The following is a 17,648-nucleotide window of genomic DNA, read 5'->3' on the forward strand; positions in this document are numbered from 1 at the left end:
TTCTAGGTGTGAGAGTTCATCATTCAGTTTTTCAGGCAGACCTTTAAATATCTACAGTGATTTTCAAATCAAATTAAATTGATGGTACTTTCACTTTTAATACTTTTATTTTTATTTAGACTCTTTCAGAGCAATATCTTCAGCAAGACCTTACTGACATTCATTACTGAATGTACATTACTGAACGTAGAACCACTTCATCCAGTCTTGTTACGAGATCAGGAAGTGGGTTGGGACTGTGGTTTAACCTACAGGCATACCCTCTTTCATCGAGCATGTGGTAGTAACTCCATACATTCAGTGGTCCCCAAACACACCAGGAGGTCTGTGTTTACTCAGAAATGAATTCTGGACCTTTATGGCAAACAAGACATGGCCAATCTCCCACTTCCCCCATGTCTGCTAGTTTTTGTTGCAGCGTGGAGCAGGAACACTAGTAGGAGTCTTTTACTCCAACCCACCAGCTACAACAGAAACAGGATTCTAGTGTTGAGGTGGAAGTAGCTTTATCGTTTCCTCACCTATCATCTATAACAGAGGGCTGCTAGGAGATCAGGCCCTTAGAACATTCCAATATGTGTTGTGGTTCTTGGCACTGAGTTCAAGGAAAGTCACGTGGCTGCAGTGCTACAAGCGTAATTGTGCAGAACTCAAGGATGGCACCAGTTTGTGTGAGATCTCTGTGTGTGTTCCTTTGTCGGCCAGTCAGAGGATGAAGGCCATGGAGCAGCAGATTGCCAGTCTGACGGGCCTCGTTCAGCATGCACTTTTTAAAGGGCCAAATGCGAGTGCTGCCAAAGAGAACAGCAAGTAAGCCTGTTTTAACCTGTCTGTGTTCTATTGTGCTATTAGAGCGAAGGGAGAAGTAATCACTGCAGTTGCAGACCATTGATGTTTTGTCTTCTGTATACTCATTATGACATAAACTGCGTTTTCACCTTGATTTCAGTGAGAAATCTCAAAGGAATGCTTCTCCTGCTGACAGTGGAGGTGAGTTTGTAAAGTGATCCAAACCAGAACTCTTAAATTATATAGAACCTATTTTGAACATCTTACTTGAGCCTGGGACATAATGTGATGCCAGCTCTACATGACATCACAGCAAACAAAGAAGGAGTTTAGAGCAGCATGATCGGGATTTGGCCAAATATGTGATCAAGCCCACCTCCCACCTTTGTGCCCGGCAGCCAGGTAAAATTAGTGATTAGTGTGTTACAATGATGACTGAGAATAATGTTGCACTGATAGATATGCAATTCAATGCGTTATTACAACTCCCCATCCCTCCCCCTCCAGCGGACGGGGTGCAATTAGATGCTAGAGTTGAATGTGTTTCAACACACCATAAATAAATTATGTTTATTGCTTTGGGTGTCACAGAACAAATTGCACAGGAAAGCCTAAGTTCTTGCCTGTGTTGTAGTAGCCTAGTGGATAAAGCACTCGTCTATAAACCAGAAGACCACAAAGTCACAGTGTCTCCAAAGGGACTGTCCCTGTAACTACTGATTATAAGACACTCTGGATAAGCAAATGTACTTACAAGGCTGTTACCTGTGTTTGTCTTTCCTGTAGGTGTGTCACCAGTTCCTTTACCCAGGAACCATCTCCCAATGTTGGACTCACCTGCCATATCCACTAGGAGCTCTGACACAGGGCTGCAGTCCATGCTGAGCACCTTCAGAAGGAACGTGTCAGACCTCCGTCTGCAGCTACACCAGCTTAGACAGATGCAGGTACCACGTGGTCTCAGTTCTCATTTCTTCTAAAGGTCACGAATCTCCAAAATTAGACATGGTAAAGGTCATATTTTAATTAATATCTGCCTAAATAAATGGTGTAAGTCATGCCATAAAACCATCAGATAGTTTTTCTGATGTCATTAATCACACGAAAATAGGACTGCCAAACATGTTCTCTTACCAGCAATTAACAGGAGAACTTCTGCTCTACTGACAGTTGCAGAACCAGGACTCCATCAAACTAATGCTGCAGGAAGCAGGTGAGGAGCTCTCAGGAAAGATGTATGAGATGTTGAGGAACGTAGACGACCCCACGCAGAAGCAGAGGAGCCAGGTGGATGAAGAGAGGCAGGCTTATCTGGCCATGGAGGAGAATCTCCTCATACAGCTGGGGTGAGGTCCACAGATATAGAACAATACATTACCATACAGTGTCAGGTTTTTATATATATATATATAAACTGATGGGTCTTGAAGCTTAAAGCTTGTTTTGCTTTTTATACTGCCCTTAATACCTAGACAAAATTTTACACCATACAGTAATCACCATACAGTTTAATGCCAATAAATCAAAATAATGCAATGACCAGAGCAAATTTGATAATGATCAAGTCCAGGTTCAATATAAAGGTGCAGGTTCTTTAAGCTTCAGATCTTGACAATATAAAAATAAAGCCCTTATACAAGAGGAATGGGGGCTGCTGGTTGTTCTCTGTCACCCGGGACAGCGAAATAAATTCTATGATCACCATCAGGGGAAAAAACAATAATTATTCCGAAGTGGTTCCTGTAGAGGATGTTTTAATTTCGTTGTTTGTTTTTTTTTGCATGAGCCAATTATGGTTGAGCAAATCTTCAGATAAACTTTTCGGAATGGATGCACTTTAAATCCCTCTTGCCCAAAGACACTGGCTGGCTTGTGATGCACCACAATTTTCTGCAAATGTAGCATTGATTCATATGTGCTGCAGCTAGGCATTTTCTAAGATGCACGTAATATCAACTACACCAAAAAAAGGGCTACATTTCAGACAAAGCTGCTTCTCCTTGAACATAAAACCCATGCAGAAAAAATGCTACTGAGATATTTGTAGTTTGTATGAAGCTGTGAGCAGCAGTTTGCGCTGTTAATGCCTGGGAGACGCCTACGGGCATCCCACAAGCTGTTCAGTTCGGAAAACAAATGTCATTTTATTTCTCACACTCTTTTCTCCCAGATCATGACATCAGCAGCTAGCATAGGCAAGCACTTGCTTGTACTGGTGAGAAGTGTTCACTGGTGTCATTGGAATTTAGATTAGGCCTCTCAAAACCATTTAAAGATTTTTTTTTTTTTGCGTTTTTCAGGATTCTTTTTGGAGTTTGCTCTTTGTTGTTTGAGTTGTAAGTGCAGACAGGCAGGCTGCTCCTCAGAGGGCTGAACTCATCCAACAGGTTTCCATTTCGTCATCAGTGCTTCCAGTGACGTTGCTGTTGAAGGATGTTGTACCTGGTCACATCTCCGCCATGTAGAACTAAATCTCAAATAATGATACGTGATTCTATCTGGAAGAACTGATTCTGGTTAATAACATGCTGATGATAAATGTATCTGGCCCTGAGATGACTACTATAACAGGAATCACGTTTTACTAATCAGAGGTAAACGGGGTGGAGGGAGGTGACGGAATCTTGTGCTGTGTTGCCAGATTCTGGCAAAATTTCTTGTCGAGAACAGGAATTGAGGATCATTTGCTGTGACAGGATTAATATTTTCATACCAGCAACATTGCAAAATTCTACTTTTTCAATATTGGGTCAATTTTTAATAGTGTTTGTCACCGTGTCTGGCCAAGCATGAGTCCCCAACTTCCTAGTTCTTATTGGCGAATGTCTGCTGGCTTCGACATTACTGAACATATTCAATGTATATATAATGCCTTTATATATATATAACCCTTTATGAGTTTTTACCATGTCTTCACAGGGACCTGGAAAAGTATGTGGAGAAGCTGAACAGAGACTCCACTTCAAGCAGTGCCCAGCGGCCAATCACATTGAAGGATGTGGAGGAGGGTGCTGTCAATTTGAGAAAAGTTGGGGAGGCCTTAGCAGGACTCAAAGGTGAACATGTAGCAGGGAAATGTGTACCTGCGGGCTAACAACTGTCCTTGGACAAGCTCCAAACATCCAAATTCAAATCCAGGAGTGATCTGGCACTCTCCTATGTACTATATAATCTGGTTTGAACAACAGCAGGTGGGTTGAACTTAAAAAACAAGATGCTGAATTTGCACTCACAATACAACCCTAGTCTGGCACACTAGGCTCAGGGCGGGGTGTCACCGCAGCCAAACGTGTGGGTTTACTGTATTTATAGTGGTGACCTATAAGGCAGTGGCACCTTAGCGGTTCAAATCCCGAGCCGCCAAGGTGCCACTGAGCAAAGTACTGTCCCCACACACTGCTCCCCAGGCGTCTGTCATGGCTGCCCACTGCTCACCAAGGGTGATGGTTAAAAGCAGAAGACGCATTTCGTTGTGGCACCGTGTGCTGTCACAATGACAATCACTTCACTTATGTAGTGATGCCTCTGATTCAAACAGACATGGCAGAAAACTTAAATGCAAAACATTTCATGTTCTTGTTTCTTCCTGTCATTCACCACCAACAAATATAAAGCACAGAGAAGCTGTCAGCCACATTTTAGCTCATACGGGTGTGAATGTTTTGCTCCAGGTGGCCAAACCGGTCTGTATAAGTCGTGCCTTGTGATTCATTTCTGCCCCCCAGGCGAGTTCCCGGGCCTTCAGGCCAAAATGCGTGCGGTGCTTCGAGTGGAGGTGGAGGCAGTGCGCTTCCTCAAAGAGGAGCCGCACAAGATGGACAACATGCTTAAGCGGGTCAAAGCCCTGACGGAGACCCTGAGCAGTCTCAGAAGGTACAGCAGTGATGGGGACAGGGTTTCTCTCTTTCGTTATGCACAGAGACCTACTCATTGATCCAAAACAGTTCTGCTCCATCTAGTGGAAACAGAGGCTGGATTTGTAGATTGTCTTCTGCGAAGTACTTTGAAGAAAACAGATTCAAGAACTTTTTCTCTGTTGGTGCAAAAATGTCTTTTTTAATTCTGCAGTGATGCTGCAGTGATGCATTGATCAAGATTTTAGTCCCCAGTCATGGTCCAAGTCATATCTGCTGATCAGCCGAGTCTGATAATGGCATTTTCCTATAGCACAGGGCTACAAACTGCACAACATATATACACCAACCCTGATGCTTCAGATCAGATAAGGTTATCCATAGTATAAATTACATTTGATGTGGAATATCAAAGCCAAGCATAATTACATAAAGAAGAGTGACATCCTGCAGTGGCAGTGGGGTCTGCGGTGTGGTACTGTAGGTCAAGAACTATTTTCAAGGACTGTACTCACTCTGACTATTTTATCAGCTAATGAGGATTTTATTAATATCTTAGTACATAAAGAGGCATTAGAAATTGTAATCTGGGTCTCATGAGCCACTTGTGTTCTACCTTAGATGTGCCACAGAAGGCTGGCAGCACCCCCAGGAGCACACCAAAGTGCTGCCATCAAAGGTCACCCATGTAGCTGATGGTTCAGATTCATCAGGCTCAGCACCTGGTTCTCCCAGCCCAACTCCACAGCCTCGGTCTCCCATCGTGTCCAACCGCATGGAGCTCACCCCCTCTTCCCCAGTAGTTGTTCAGAGGGTGAGGAGCACCCCAGTCACCATCCCACCCTGCCAGCACTCTACAGGACTATCACATCATCCTAGCCCCCCGCTTACCCCGACCCATGGTCGGGACTCCCCCACTGTTGCCAAGGTGAGTCCCTGCAGTCGAGAGAGCAGCCCTGCCATGCAGAAGAGAGCATCACCAAGGGGTACAGAAGAGCTCCTTCCCCCGACTTCCAGCACCACCAGCAGCTCTGGATCTCCCACTCATCCCATCAACTCTGAGGAAAGCCACACAGTCCGAGTGAGAAGCAGAGGCACAACCACAGAGGTAAGATGCATTCATTCCTTTGATGCTGATGCTGATATTAAAAAAGTTAACATTCTCAATTCGCAGTACTCAGAAGCTTTCAGCATCTCCAAGAAGTAATTTAAGCTTTACTAAAGGTTTACTCTAAGAGTTATAATGAAATTGTCAACGTTGAGCATTCATAAATTAATATTAAGTTTCACCATATATTTGAGCGCTTTCTTCTGTGTTCAGCCTCAAGACCCAGGGAGAGAGTTGGAGGGAGCAGCCACACCCAGTTTGTCTCAACCTGACAGGGCAGAAGACACGGAGAACATCCTCCAGCAAACCGAGGCTAGCATGATGCAGGTCGTCCCAAACCTGGCGGACACAGACAAAAGCGAGGCACCACCAGTAGCCCAGCCAGATGAGGTGGATGCCCCTCTGAACATGGCTGCAGAACCTGGTGAGGCCAATTATGACTGGGAATACACAATAACAAGTGGTGTAGGGTGGTAGTAGCCTAGTGGGTAACACACTCACTCATGAACCAGAAGACCACAAAGTCACAGGTTAAAAACTAACTTGCTACCATTGTGTCCCTGCGCAAGACACTTAACCCTGAGTGTCTCCAGGGGGACTGTCTGTATAACTCTGGATAAGGGTGTCACCCAAATGCTATTAAGGTAAATGTATGGCAAGGTTTTTTTTAATTTGTTAAAATGTCAAGTAATAAATGACAAAAAGAAAATCACAAAGCTCCTACAAAATTTCTAAAATAAGTTTATACTTGTTAGTAGTTCTCTGTCAGCGGTTCATGCAAATGAAACAGTCATGCACTGGTAACCCAGCATTCTTGCTGTTGTGTGTGTGTGTGTGTGTGTGTGTGTGTGTGTGTGGTGTGTGTGTGTGTGCGCGTGCACGCAAAGATCCTCACCCAGAAGCTGGAGCAGAAAAACCAGTCCAGGCCAGCTCGGAAAGAGCATCCAAGCGGGCTATAGAGAAGCCCCACCGGCCCAGCGTTGACAAGGCCAGGCCCGGTCCAGAGAAAGCCAGCAAATCACCTCCCCCACCCCCACCCCGCAGGGTCTACCCGCCGGGAGCTGGACTCACCACAGGGAGGTCAGGAGAGGTCACCAACAAGAAGGAGTCTGTCACTGAAGAGGTCTGTTTACGGTTGTGAAAGATCAGTTTAACAACCCCATAAACGCCCAGGAATCAGCACAGACAGATTTTCATTCATTATTATCTGCATGGAACATTTACAGTTACTCTTATCCAGAGACTCTTATCCAAGTGCTTTAAGATGTCTTCATTGTAAACCCTAATTTGGTTCACTGCAAATACCATTAGCTTGATTACTCAGAACCCAACTTTATTATTCTAATTTTAAAAAATACATAAGACCCCTATTTAATATAGTATTAGTATTGACTAAAAAGGAAGGTTCAGTTTGAAAAACATGGAATGGGTGTTTGAACCTATTCAACAATCTAAATTTAACTCTTTTTGAAAGGGTAATATGCCCATAGGCACTGCAGCAGGAAGTTGTTTAATCATTTTTTTACAGGTACATCAACATATAGCATAACTGTATACCAGATAAATCAATATCTGGGCTTTTTTGGCACAGGGCACCAAACAGTATAGGACCACCCCATGTCATTTCCATGCACGCTGTCAGTAGCCAATCACAGGCGTGGAAAACATTGGGCACTGACACATGTGCTGCACTTAGTAAACCCGGAAGTGCGCAGTGCATTACTGACACACTAAAGGCTTGTTTTATTTTATTTATTAAGTCTGCAGTATTTTTGCAGTATCAGACCTATACTCTAGATTTAAGGATTAGTACTAATTTTTATTATATTTAATTTATATTGCTTATGTATTCTTTGTACTGCGCAGCCCTACTGGTAGTATGCACCCGTTTTTTTTATGTTGGCATACATTTGTCATTTTTATCATAAGAACACATACAAGAATTGTAGGGCCATTGCATTTTGCTTCAAATACAGCCATTGAATAGCCGGTCAAACAGCATTCCCAGATGTGGAACGGTGTTTTGGGGTAAAGCCTTGCTGACAGGCCATTTTGTGTGTGGTGCTGCTCTCTGCATTTTTGTCACTTGTTTGAATAGCGATTGCTCATACTCAAGATTGCATTGTGTCAATATGTTGTCTTGGTGCACAACTGTTTAAAAAAAGTGTTTTTTTCCAAACTGCGTTTTCACTTACAAGCAGCTATTGCTGAAAAGCAGGACTCCTGTGGTTTTTAAGAATAGAGACCATGGTTAAGAGGGGGGTTTGTTCACAGTTGGGTGGGTATGTTGTCATTTTAGGAGCATGAGGGGGAGGAGAAGACCTCTCAGCCCAAAGCCCTGAAAGTACCCCCTAAGGTGAAGCCCAAGCCCCAGAGCCCTCCCCCCTGCCTCGCCTTGTCGTCCGCGGAACACACCCGTGAAGATGAGGGAGCTAAGATCATGGCAGAGCTACAGGTTGGTGACACCTCTGTAAACTGGGTTCTCTCTCTTTCTCTCTTGCACACACACTCAGAGACACATGTCTCAAATATATATATATATATTTAACACACAAAGATACACTCATTTGCAAGATCTTTCACTCGCACACACAGTCATTGATTTGGACGAAATGAACCAGAAATGCCATAGACAGGCACTATAAATACATCTTTACAGATGATGAAAAAGTCTAGGTCGTATTTGAAGATTTCTTTATTAGGATCTGAATTCATTTACATTTCTGTCACTGCCGGCCAATGTGACTCCTTTGGTCTGACACATAGATAACAACTGTTTAACAAAAAAATTATATATCTTTATTATGGACAACATTTATCAACAAAATAATTATATAATTGAGTCTTGTATGGGTTTAGTGTGGCAACTTGGGTTTCCATTCTGAAAGAAGTTTCAGTCCTCCAGGGTGGATGTGGGAGAAGCCATGCATGTTACAACAGCTGCCCAGAAGCTTTGCTGATCTTCACTTTTGAATAGAGGTCAAATAAGAGACAGTACATTTTAATGAGAACAGATTACTAACTGACCTGTATATTTAGTCTAGACTCAATTTCACTGACATCCTGGCATCTCATTGACTACTGAGAGACAAGGTGGCAGCTGTATCAGTGTCACAAGGTTTCCATTTCATCCAGGCATGGAGCGAGATGGAAGACAAACATTGTTCTGTCTACAGCAGTGTTTAATATAATATATGATATATCCTGGAATATAGATCTGCATTAATAACCTCTTAATACCAATGGAGCCTGTTCCCGACAAATGGTTATTTAAACAAATTCCTGAATAAGCTGATCTCAATGGAAATAATTGGAGCCTGAGCGAACCAGCTCACATCAGCACTTCATATTTTACTGTCACCATGTGCAGCGCTGTGTTTATGCCTCAATACATATTCACCTGTTCTGGAGCCATTCTTTGTTTATTTTTGGGACTGTCTGCTAGGTGAGCCACACCTCTTAGCACCCCAGGGCAAGTCGTGAGCCAGTCACTTCTATTGATCCGACAAATCCTGACCAATCAACAAAATATACAATGAACAAAAAAATTTAAGAAGTAAAGTCCATTGCTCTTTGTACCTCTTCAAATGAGAACTTGTTTTACAGTGTGGAATCTACATTTACATTTACATTTAAGGCATTTGGCAGACGCCCTTGTCCAGAGCGACTTACAACGTGGTGTTTTTGGTGTTTTGTTGATTTTGGAAATTACTGTAACGTGGAAGTATTAGTTTTTGCACACACTCATTAAACCACTCCAACCCCACAGATGTGAATGTCCAACTTGTTGAGCATCAGTACAAAAATGGCGATATGCTGCCCTCTATTGCTCAGATGAGTCATTGCAGCAACAATTACATTTTTCACATATGACATGAAATAGTCATTCTTTTGATTCGTTTTAAGCTCTATCTCAAGAGGTTTTTAAATCCTATTCCCTCATGCTAAACCCCACAGGTGTTTGAGAAGTCTGCAGTTAAAGACTTAGATGTTAGGTATGTGGTTGACCTGTCAAGCTCTGGATCCCATGTTATGGAGCCATCATGGTCACCCATCTCTGTCAGACAGACAAAGGTAATGGGTGAAACACTGCTGACCCCACCTAATCATTCTACCCACAGCAAACTGCCTGTTTGCCTGCAGTGTGGTAGTAGGACATTGACTGAACGAGTCTATGGAGTCTGTTTGCCACTAACACATCTTTGCAATCACCTCTGGATATTGTTTATCATTGTACAGTCCTTATAAATGTGTTCATATTAAAATTTTTGGTTCGCTTATGCATGAATGCATGTGTGTATACTTTTTAACACTACTCTTATTGCCTCCAGGAAATGCAGACTATGTTCTACTGTTACATATCTACTAATTCAATGCTTTTTTGCAGGTGTCTAAAGCATGTGAAGTTTTAACCCATTGCTATGCATGCTAATTTTCCATACTGTGCAATGTAACATGTTGCCAATACTGCAATATAAGTTTATTCAGCCAGATGGCTTAGCAGATTTGCATTTAAAATAATGCAACACTAACATTGTCCTGGCAGACCACGGGTGACCAGGGCGAAGAGATAAACCATCCGGGGAATGCGAATGTCAGCGCTCCACAAGCTTCAGGGGTAAAAAGTTTGATTAGTAGTCACTGTCTCAAGCCTCTCTTTCTCTTAACAGCTGTAAATCCTTCAGCCATTTCCCAGCAAGGCAGTTGGTTTCAATTTGATGAGATTTCTCTGCGTTTTGCAGGTGATTTTTATCTCACTGGTCAGATTTCCAGTGAGCGACTTTCAGGAACAGCTGAAGACCAAAAGGAAGAGGGAAAGGGGGCACTTTCACCTTCCAAGGTGGCACATGAGAATGTTTCACAGACACTTGTAGATTGTTCAGCTGTAGAATCCCTGACAGTTGGGGAATATCAAGCAGAATCCTTCTACACACAAGAAATCAGAATTCCTGAGCATCTTGAAGCTTGTCAAGTAAGGAAGGAGCAAATCATTCACAAGGATGTTGCATTTCAACCTGTATCAGACAAGAGAACATCTACCAAAGATCTAGATTTGACCATGATGGTGCAGACAGTTAATGGCTTCCAACGAGGTTCACATGTCCCTTGAAGAACAACTAGGTACAGACGAGACTGAACAGGTGGTCATGAGGTCCTCCCGGGGCAGATTAAGATACACAGAGGACGCCAGCTTGAGTCCAGACCTTCCAGACAGTGAAGGTCCTCCTCCACCTCCTCCCACAGCAGACAACATTGCATTCATGATCACCCACACAAAAGTTCAGGCCCTGTCCACAGGAGAGTACAAGGAGCTGGTGAGCACCAAAGGTGGTGATGTCCAAACTGTCAAAGTGGGTCCGGACCAGACAATGAGCACTACGGAGGAGTGCAGCATTGACCGCAAACCTGTCATCATCATCTTTGATGAGCCCATGGACATCCGGCAAGCCTACAAACGCCTCTCCACCATATTTGAGTGTGAAGAGGAACTTGATCGCATGCTGGCGGAGGAGAAGATTGACGAGGAAAGTGAAGAGGCGGAAGAGGAGGAGGAACGGGAAAGCAGGACATGCGGTCAGGTAAACATTAAGGCTGATGTGGTAAATACACACACAGAGTCATCACATAGACATCAGGAAGCTCCATTAGAAAAGGGAGACTCCACGGCCTCCATCAGAACTCTCATCAGCTGAGTTGGACGATGACTCAAAAGAAGACAGTTCTCTATGTGATGCCAAGCAAGAGGCCAAGAGGAAGTTTAAATTCAAATTCCCCAAGAAACAGTTGGCAGCCATTGGGCAAGCCCTACGCACAGGGTCCAAAACTGGCAAGAAGACTCTGCAGGTTGTGGTCTATGAGGATGAAGAAGATCTGGACGGCACAGTCAAGGAGTTCAGAGAAACCAAGAGGTATGAGATCAAGTCCAGCCTACCTATGGAAAAAAAGTTCTCCAGTGACTGTTAGGGGTGCGAGTGAAACCATCTATCTCGAAACTCAAGGGCCAGGACTGAAGAGATCCGAAAGAACACCTACAAGACCATGGACAGCCTGGAGAAGACCATCCAGCAGTTGGAGACCACCATCAGCGACCTAGACACTACCTCTTTGTCACCATGGGAAGCTTCCTCCCGTGGAGGCTCCCAACTCTAAGAGATCCATTCCACAAAGCTCTCAGACAGAAGGCAGCCCCTCGAAGAGACCCGCCACTTCCGTGCCTAAGTCTCACAAGGGCGTTTCTTCTCAGCACAAGAAGGCCAAACCTCAGGTCCTGCCCAAACCCTCAGCCATCTGCTGCCCGTCCTCCTCTTCCTCCAGCAGCATCAGCAGCAAAAAGGTCTCTCTCCAGTTGCCCTCCTACCCACCCTAACCACTGGTTCTCCAGGCTTTGTGCTTAGGTTCAATCTCACTCTAACCATTGATCTGGGTAAATGACAGGTTTTTTCCTGTGTGTGCTTGGAGGGGGAAACACTGGCAGCTCTTTCAATTTCTCTGAGTGGGTTGAATGAATGGTCTTTTCTAGGTCTTTTTTCCTTTGGGTGTTTAACTGCTTATCAAACCCACATTTTGGGTTTAGTGATTGATTTCTGTGCCCTTCACAGGTCTTGGCTTCACTCTGCATGATCAGTAGATTTTCAATGCATGCGACTTCTTCAGCAATCTGAAACCTGCTTTGTTTCTGTGCATGACGCGCACCACAGGTCTCTGACATTCGACTCCTTCATCTTCCAGACGCCAGCGGCTCCCCGTCATCCAGCCGGATGACGTCATCTTCTCCCAAGTCCTGCCAGCAGTCTGGGAATCCAGAGAAACCCGGAAAACACAAAAAGGTCCCAGATTCCCAGAGGCAGTTCAGACAGGTAGTTTTACTGTGAGGCAGTTGGGATGAGGGCAGACAGGAACAGTTGTGTTCGGATGTGAAAGCTGTGAATTGTGGGTCTTTTTTTTCTCCTCCCTGTTAGTGGATTGGTACCATTTGGATGAGATGTCACATGTCCTCCTCATTGTGTGTCTCGCTGGTCACAACTGTTCTCATTGCACTGTCTGACCTTAAGAATGTCCACCGTGTAACTACAAATCCATGTAACTTCTCAAAGCACAGCGTCAAATGACTTTGTACTCATTTCCCTCATGTAGCGTTGCTTTTCATGCCTTTGAAGCATTCATCTGGACATGTTTTTTATGTTTATGTGTCAGTTTTGTGTATTTTATTTTACATAATTATACATTTTTGGTGTTTGTTTGCGCATGTATTAACACTTGGACTAGATTCATTCATCTTGTAACTGAAATTGTAACTGCCATCCTTGACATTCCATGTCTTCCGGCGTTTGTTTGCAGGCTAACGGGAATGCTATGAGAACTGATGGCGATAGCAAACATGCTTCCCTTGCTTTACCCACTTCTAAGATCCCAGCCTTTTGTCCTAGCTCTGGGAAAAGTAGCTTGTCCGCTCCTAATGCAAACGTGTCTAAGCCTACCACTAATCTGCCTTGTTCCTCTTCTAAGTCCTCTATCCCCTGTCTCAACCTCGGGCGACACATCCGCACCTCCACACAGGCCCTCTGTAGGGCCCCCTCCCCAACATGCTCTCCTCCACCCCCCCACGGCCAGAGGGCCACAGCTCCCCTTCTTCAGGACAGACGCAAAATGGCCGCCAAGCGCACCCCTGGCAGCCCCTCCTGCTCTCAGCCGTACTACTGCTCCTCTTCCTCGGTCCTCCTCCTGCTCCTACTCCTCCCTCCTCTTCTGTGTCCCCCACGTCCACCTCGTCCCTCCTCTTCTCCCCTTCCTCCCCCTCGCTCCTCTCTCCCACCACCCTGGGGCAAATGGTCCGGGGGCAAGCAGGGCGTCCCACCTGCCCGGCATCAGTGGTGGCCGCCAACAGAGTTCCAGGCAGCAGCAGCCGGCCAGCACCACCCACCACGGAACATGCCTTGATCTTCACTTCTCGTTCTCAGACCATGTTGTATTTTTTTTATGTGACGGGGAGTGGGAGAATGCGTGTAGATAGGGTTAGTGGGGTGGATGTATATTATGAGTTGGGGTCATGATGATGTTTCTATTGAGTGATAGAATTTGAGAAAACAAATACAGCTCTGAAAAAAATAAGGAGGCACTTGAAAAATAAAACTGTGTTTCCAAGGTAACCAAACAAGGAAATGGTTGAGAACCACTGCTAATTTAAGAGTTAAGTTATTTAATAGTGGCTATAAACATTATTGTAAAATGACTTTCATGCTTTGGCCATCTTCAGCTATTAAGAAATATATGAAAACCTGTGTTGCACAAGCCCATAATTTGAGATATAAGTGAAAAATATAAGTGCTCTCAATTTTTTTCCAGAGCTGCATTTTGTCCTTTGTATGAAAGGGGTAAAAAAAAAGTATTGAAATCCTGCAATCCTGCACTACTTCCACAACGTTAGTGAACTTTACCCTCAATGTTACTGTGTGGAGAAATTAGAACCCACATAGATGTAGTGGCAGACTATCTAAAGAAGTCATGGTATTATGTTTTATACATGTGTGGTGATTACTGTGGAAACACAACCAAAAAAACATGTATACAAATATTTTTGAAAATTATTATAGTATATTTTCATCTATTTTTGTTTTTAGAATTGTCACTGATATCTGTGGTGATGCATATGAATGACCGCATTGCTTCCAATAACTACATTAGGACTGTTTTTTCAAAGGGAGCCGCATTACGATACAGCTTCCTGTGCACTGCCAAATAAATCTTAGCCCGAAGTGTCAAGTTTGTTGCCAAATTTCTTTTTTTTTTTCCAAAAGCAATTTGATTCGGTGGCATAATTAATCTGAGCTCAGCTTTCACAAAAAGGTCTGGAGCCTGTTTCAGTTAACTGTGTCAGCATAGTTATGAGATGATGTGTGTATATGAGATTCAGCAGGAATTTTGGGTGTCCTCTGATGCCACCATCAGTTTATCTTTATCGCTCAAACTCAGACCACCAGTCAGTGCAGGTAGAGCTAGACACAGTTAGCAAATTCATTTACTTTGGATAGCTTGGCCAAAGTTTAACCCTGTGCATGATTTCCTCAGTCTTTAGATTAAAAATGTTTTTGAACAGAAGCAATCTGTAAATATTCGCTTTTTTTTTTCTTTCATTTTGTAAAGATCTATGACATACAAAGGTTCTGTTGAATAATAACGTGTGTGAAGGTGTCTAATAAAGGGCTGCTTGCTAATGGTATTTTTGTGGATTATTTTATTGCACATTCCTTTTTTTTAATAGGCGAATGTTGTGTTTTACAGAGGTGGTTTGAAATGTTCTGTGTGGAAACAACAAAACTCCATTCCTGCCCTTGACGATGCTTAATGAAATGCATCTTTGTAATTGCTGTTTTCTACTGTAGCATTTGCACTTTGCTATCTGAACCAATTAAAATGTTTTACTTTCATGTTCCTCCTTTTTAGAGGATACAGATAAGCAAAATCAGTCATTAATCCTGAATGAATTAGCAGTAGTAGTTGATGAGTTACAGTATTTTTTACAGTATTAGATTAACTGTTTTTACAGTCTTGGCCAGCAGGGGGCAGCATTTGCATGACGTTTTCTCAGGAAAAGGCTCAAAAGCAACATTTGCATATAAAAATGTGTATTCTGATTAATTTTTTCATCATTTTATTATATCACATGCAATTTGAATTTAGAGTTTTCTTCAGATAAAATTCAAAAAGATCTGCCACAGCAGTAATTTTTTAATGTACACTGAAACACCCCTTTTGCATCTCACCCGTTTTCAAGTAATTCTTAAAAAGCAAACATTACATTAAAGTATATTAAACATTACATTTTTTTCCCCACACTCTCCCCACCTATACAGTAACAGGCCAAAAGTCTGGACACACCTTCTCATTCAATGTGTTTCTTTACTTTCATGACCATTTACGTTGGTAGATTCTCACTGAAGGCAATCAAACTATAATGAACACATGTGGAGTTATGTACTTACCAAAAACGTGAAATAACTGATATTCTAGTTTTCTTCAAAATAGCCGCCCTTTGTTCTGATTACTGCTTTGCACACTCTTGGCATTCTCTCGATGAGCTTCAAGATGGTTTTTCCAACAGCCTTGGAGGAGTTCCACGAGGTGTTTAGCACTTGTTGGTCCCTTTGCCTTCACTCTGCGGTCCAGCTCACCCAAATCATCTCGATTGGGTTCAGGTCCGGTGACTGTGGAGGCCAGGTCTCCACTTTTTGTTAAGTACATAACTCCACATGTGTTCATTCATAGTTTTGATGCCTTCAGTGAGAATCTACCAATGTAAATGGTCATGAAAATAAAGAAAACACATTGAATGAGAAGGTGTGTCCAAACTTCTGAGCATCTAAGAGTATCATTTGTAGTATGCATAGCAAGCATAAATATGAGGGAAAGGGCATATTTGAAAAAAGACACATTCTTGATGATGTACAAATGAATTCTGTGCCTCCATCTTGGTTGTCATCTTCTCTTGTGACAAAAGCAATTAATATCTGATTGATGAAAGAATCAGAGAACCAGTGACATGAATCACCAGCAAAGGTCCCAAGTGTGAAAATGATTGGCACATCTATTAAAGTGGACATTTTTTTTCTCTCATGGACAGATGACTCTTTTAATTTATACATGAATCAATGAGCTGTCAAAGGTTCAATGATTACTTCAGAAAAATGATTTTCCTCAGGGCCACTGTCATAATATCCCAAATATTGTTACTGCTCTCAAATTATTGACAAAGCCTAAAAAATCTAATATTAATTAACATAAAGTAAAGAAATATAAACTTAAATAAGAACTGGTATGTCCTCTCTCCACATTTAAAGTTGGAGATATGTCAACAGGCCCAGGCCTTCAGGGGTCCGAAGCCCACCCTCTTCCATGGGTTCACTCGCCATCCACGACCGTTAAAATCGCGTGATGGCAGACAATTAAAACAATGTGCGCCTTGTTCGGAGCTCAGTCGAAAACTTGCATGGGAGTTTAATTAGCTCATATGCAAATTCCTGAATTAATGAATCCAAAGCACATCCGCTGTAATTAGCAAGTAATTTGTGCGTTATTACTCCTAGAGAAAAAAAGAGGTGTTGAGACGGAAGAATGGGAGGAATGTAGAGTAATTAAAAAAGGTGCTCCTTTTAGCGTTTACGATTAATTATTTTGCCCCCAATGTTTTATTGCAGTCGTGCATCAACAGTGTAAATCTTTGAGGACGTTCACAAACCAACAAGGAACTTTGTGTGCGTTAATCAAAGATTACTCCTCATTAGCATTTCTAATTGGAATTAACAAGGGTGTTAATTAGACTCTCTCTGCTGAAATCCATTTAAAGCCTTTTCTTGAGTTCTGCACAGTAATCCGTTTTCTTCTTTACACGTTCTGAAAGGTGCCACAGACTGAAAAGATCTTAATTTGCTTTAATGAGTAAATACTACCAGCCTTCTCAATGCAGAGTGTTTAGGAACAGGACAGAGGGGGGTTGGAGGGGCAAAATATTTTAAACAAATTCCGGTCTGTGCAGAATTTGCTCTTAAGAATATGAACGTTGAAGGTCTTTGGAATAAACATGAGACATTTGGACTCATTTGGACTTTTTTAATGGCTGACCAAAGCTGAGAACTTCTCAAATAAACACAGAGAATTCATAGAGACAAAGTAAGTGATCATTTTCTTTCAAAACAGCTTTTCTGGCGAATGACCTTGGATGGGTAAGTTTTAATTTATCCAGGCTGCAATAGGGCAGCGCCACAGGCGGTTCCAGAGCCTGCAGTTTAGGAGCCGAGGGACAACTGCAGGCCAACTGTCTGACAGCAGACAATTTTCCTCCATCGGTAACTACTTCAACTCTTCATTAACAATTAATTAAACTCGTCCACTGGGGAATAGTA

General features: G+C 42.8%; 1 protein-coding gene across 1 annotated transcript in view; it reads left to right on the plus strand.

Moving 5' to 3' along the window:
* Window positions 1-12,118, plus strand: part of LOC114787786 (sickle tail protein-like) — a 53,920-nt gene extending 41,802 nt beyond the window's left edge. The window contains 15 exon segments of the mRNA XM_028975645.1: window positions 706-810; window positions 950-990; window positions 1,576-1,736; window positions 1,960-2,135; window positions 3,709-3,845; window positions 4,515-4,662; window positions 5,265-5,751; window positions 5,965-6,175; window positions 6,639-6,874; window positions 8,051-8,206; window positions 9,709-9,984; window positions 10,494-10,591; window positions 10,823-11,348; window positions 11,401-11,844; window positions 11,846-12,118. Coding sequence (XP_028831478.1) covers window positions 706-810; window positions 950-990; window positions 1,576-1,736; window positions 1,960-2,135; window positions 3,709-3,845; window positions 4,515-4,662; window positions 5,265-5,751; window positions 5,965-6,175; window positions 6,639-6,874; window positions 8,051-8,206; window positions 9,709-9,984; window positions 10,494-10,591; window positions 10,823-11,348; window positions 11,401-11,844; window positions 11,846-12,118 — 3,475 coding nt within the window.
* Window positions 12,119-17,648: the final 5,530 nt, after the last annotated feature.

The sequence above is a fragment of the Denticeps clupeoides genome, chromosome 4 (genome assembly GCF_900700375.1).
Source record: "Denticeps clupeoides chromosome 4, fDenClu1.1, whole genome shotgun sequence".
Classification (NCBI taxonomy): domain Eukaryota; kingdom Metazoa; phylum Chordata; class Actinopteri; order Clupeiformes; family Denticipitidae; genus Denticeps; species Denticeps clupeoides.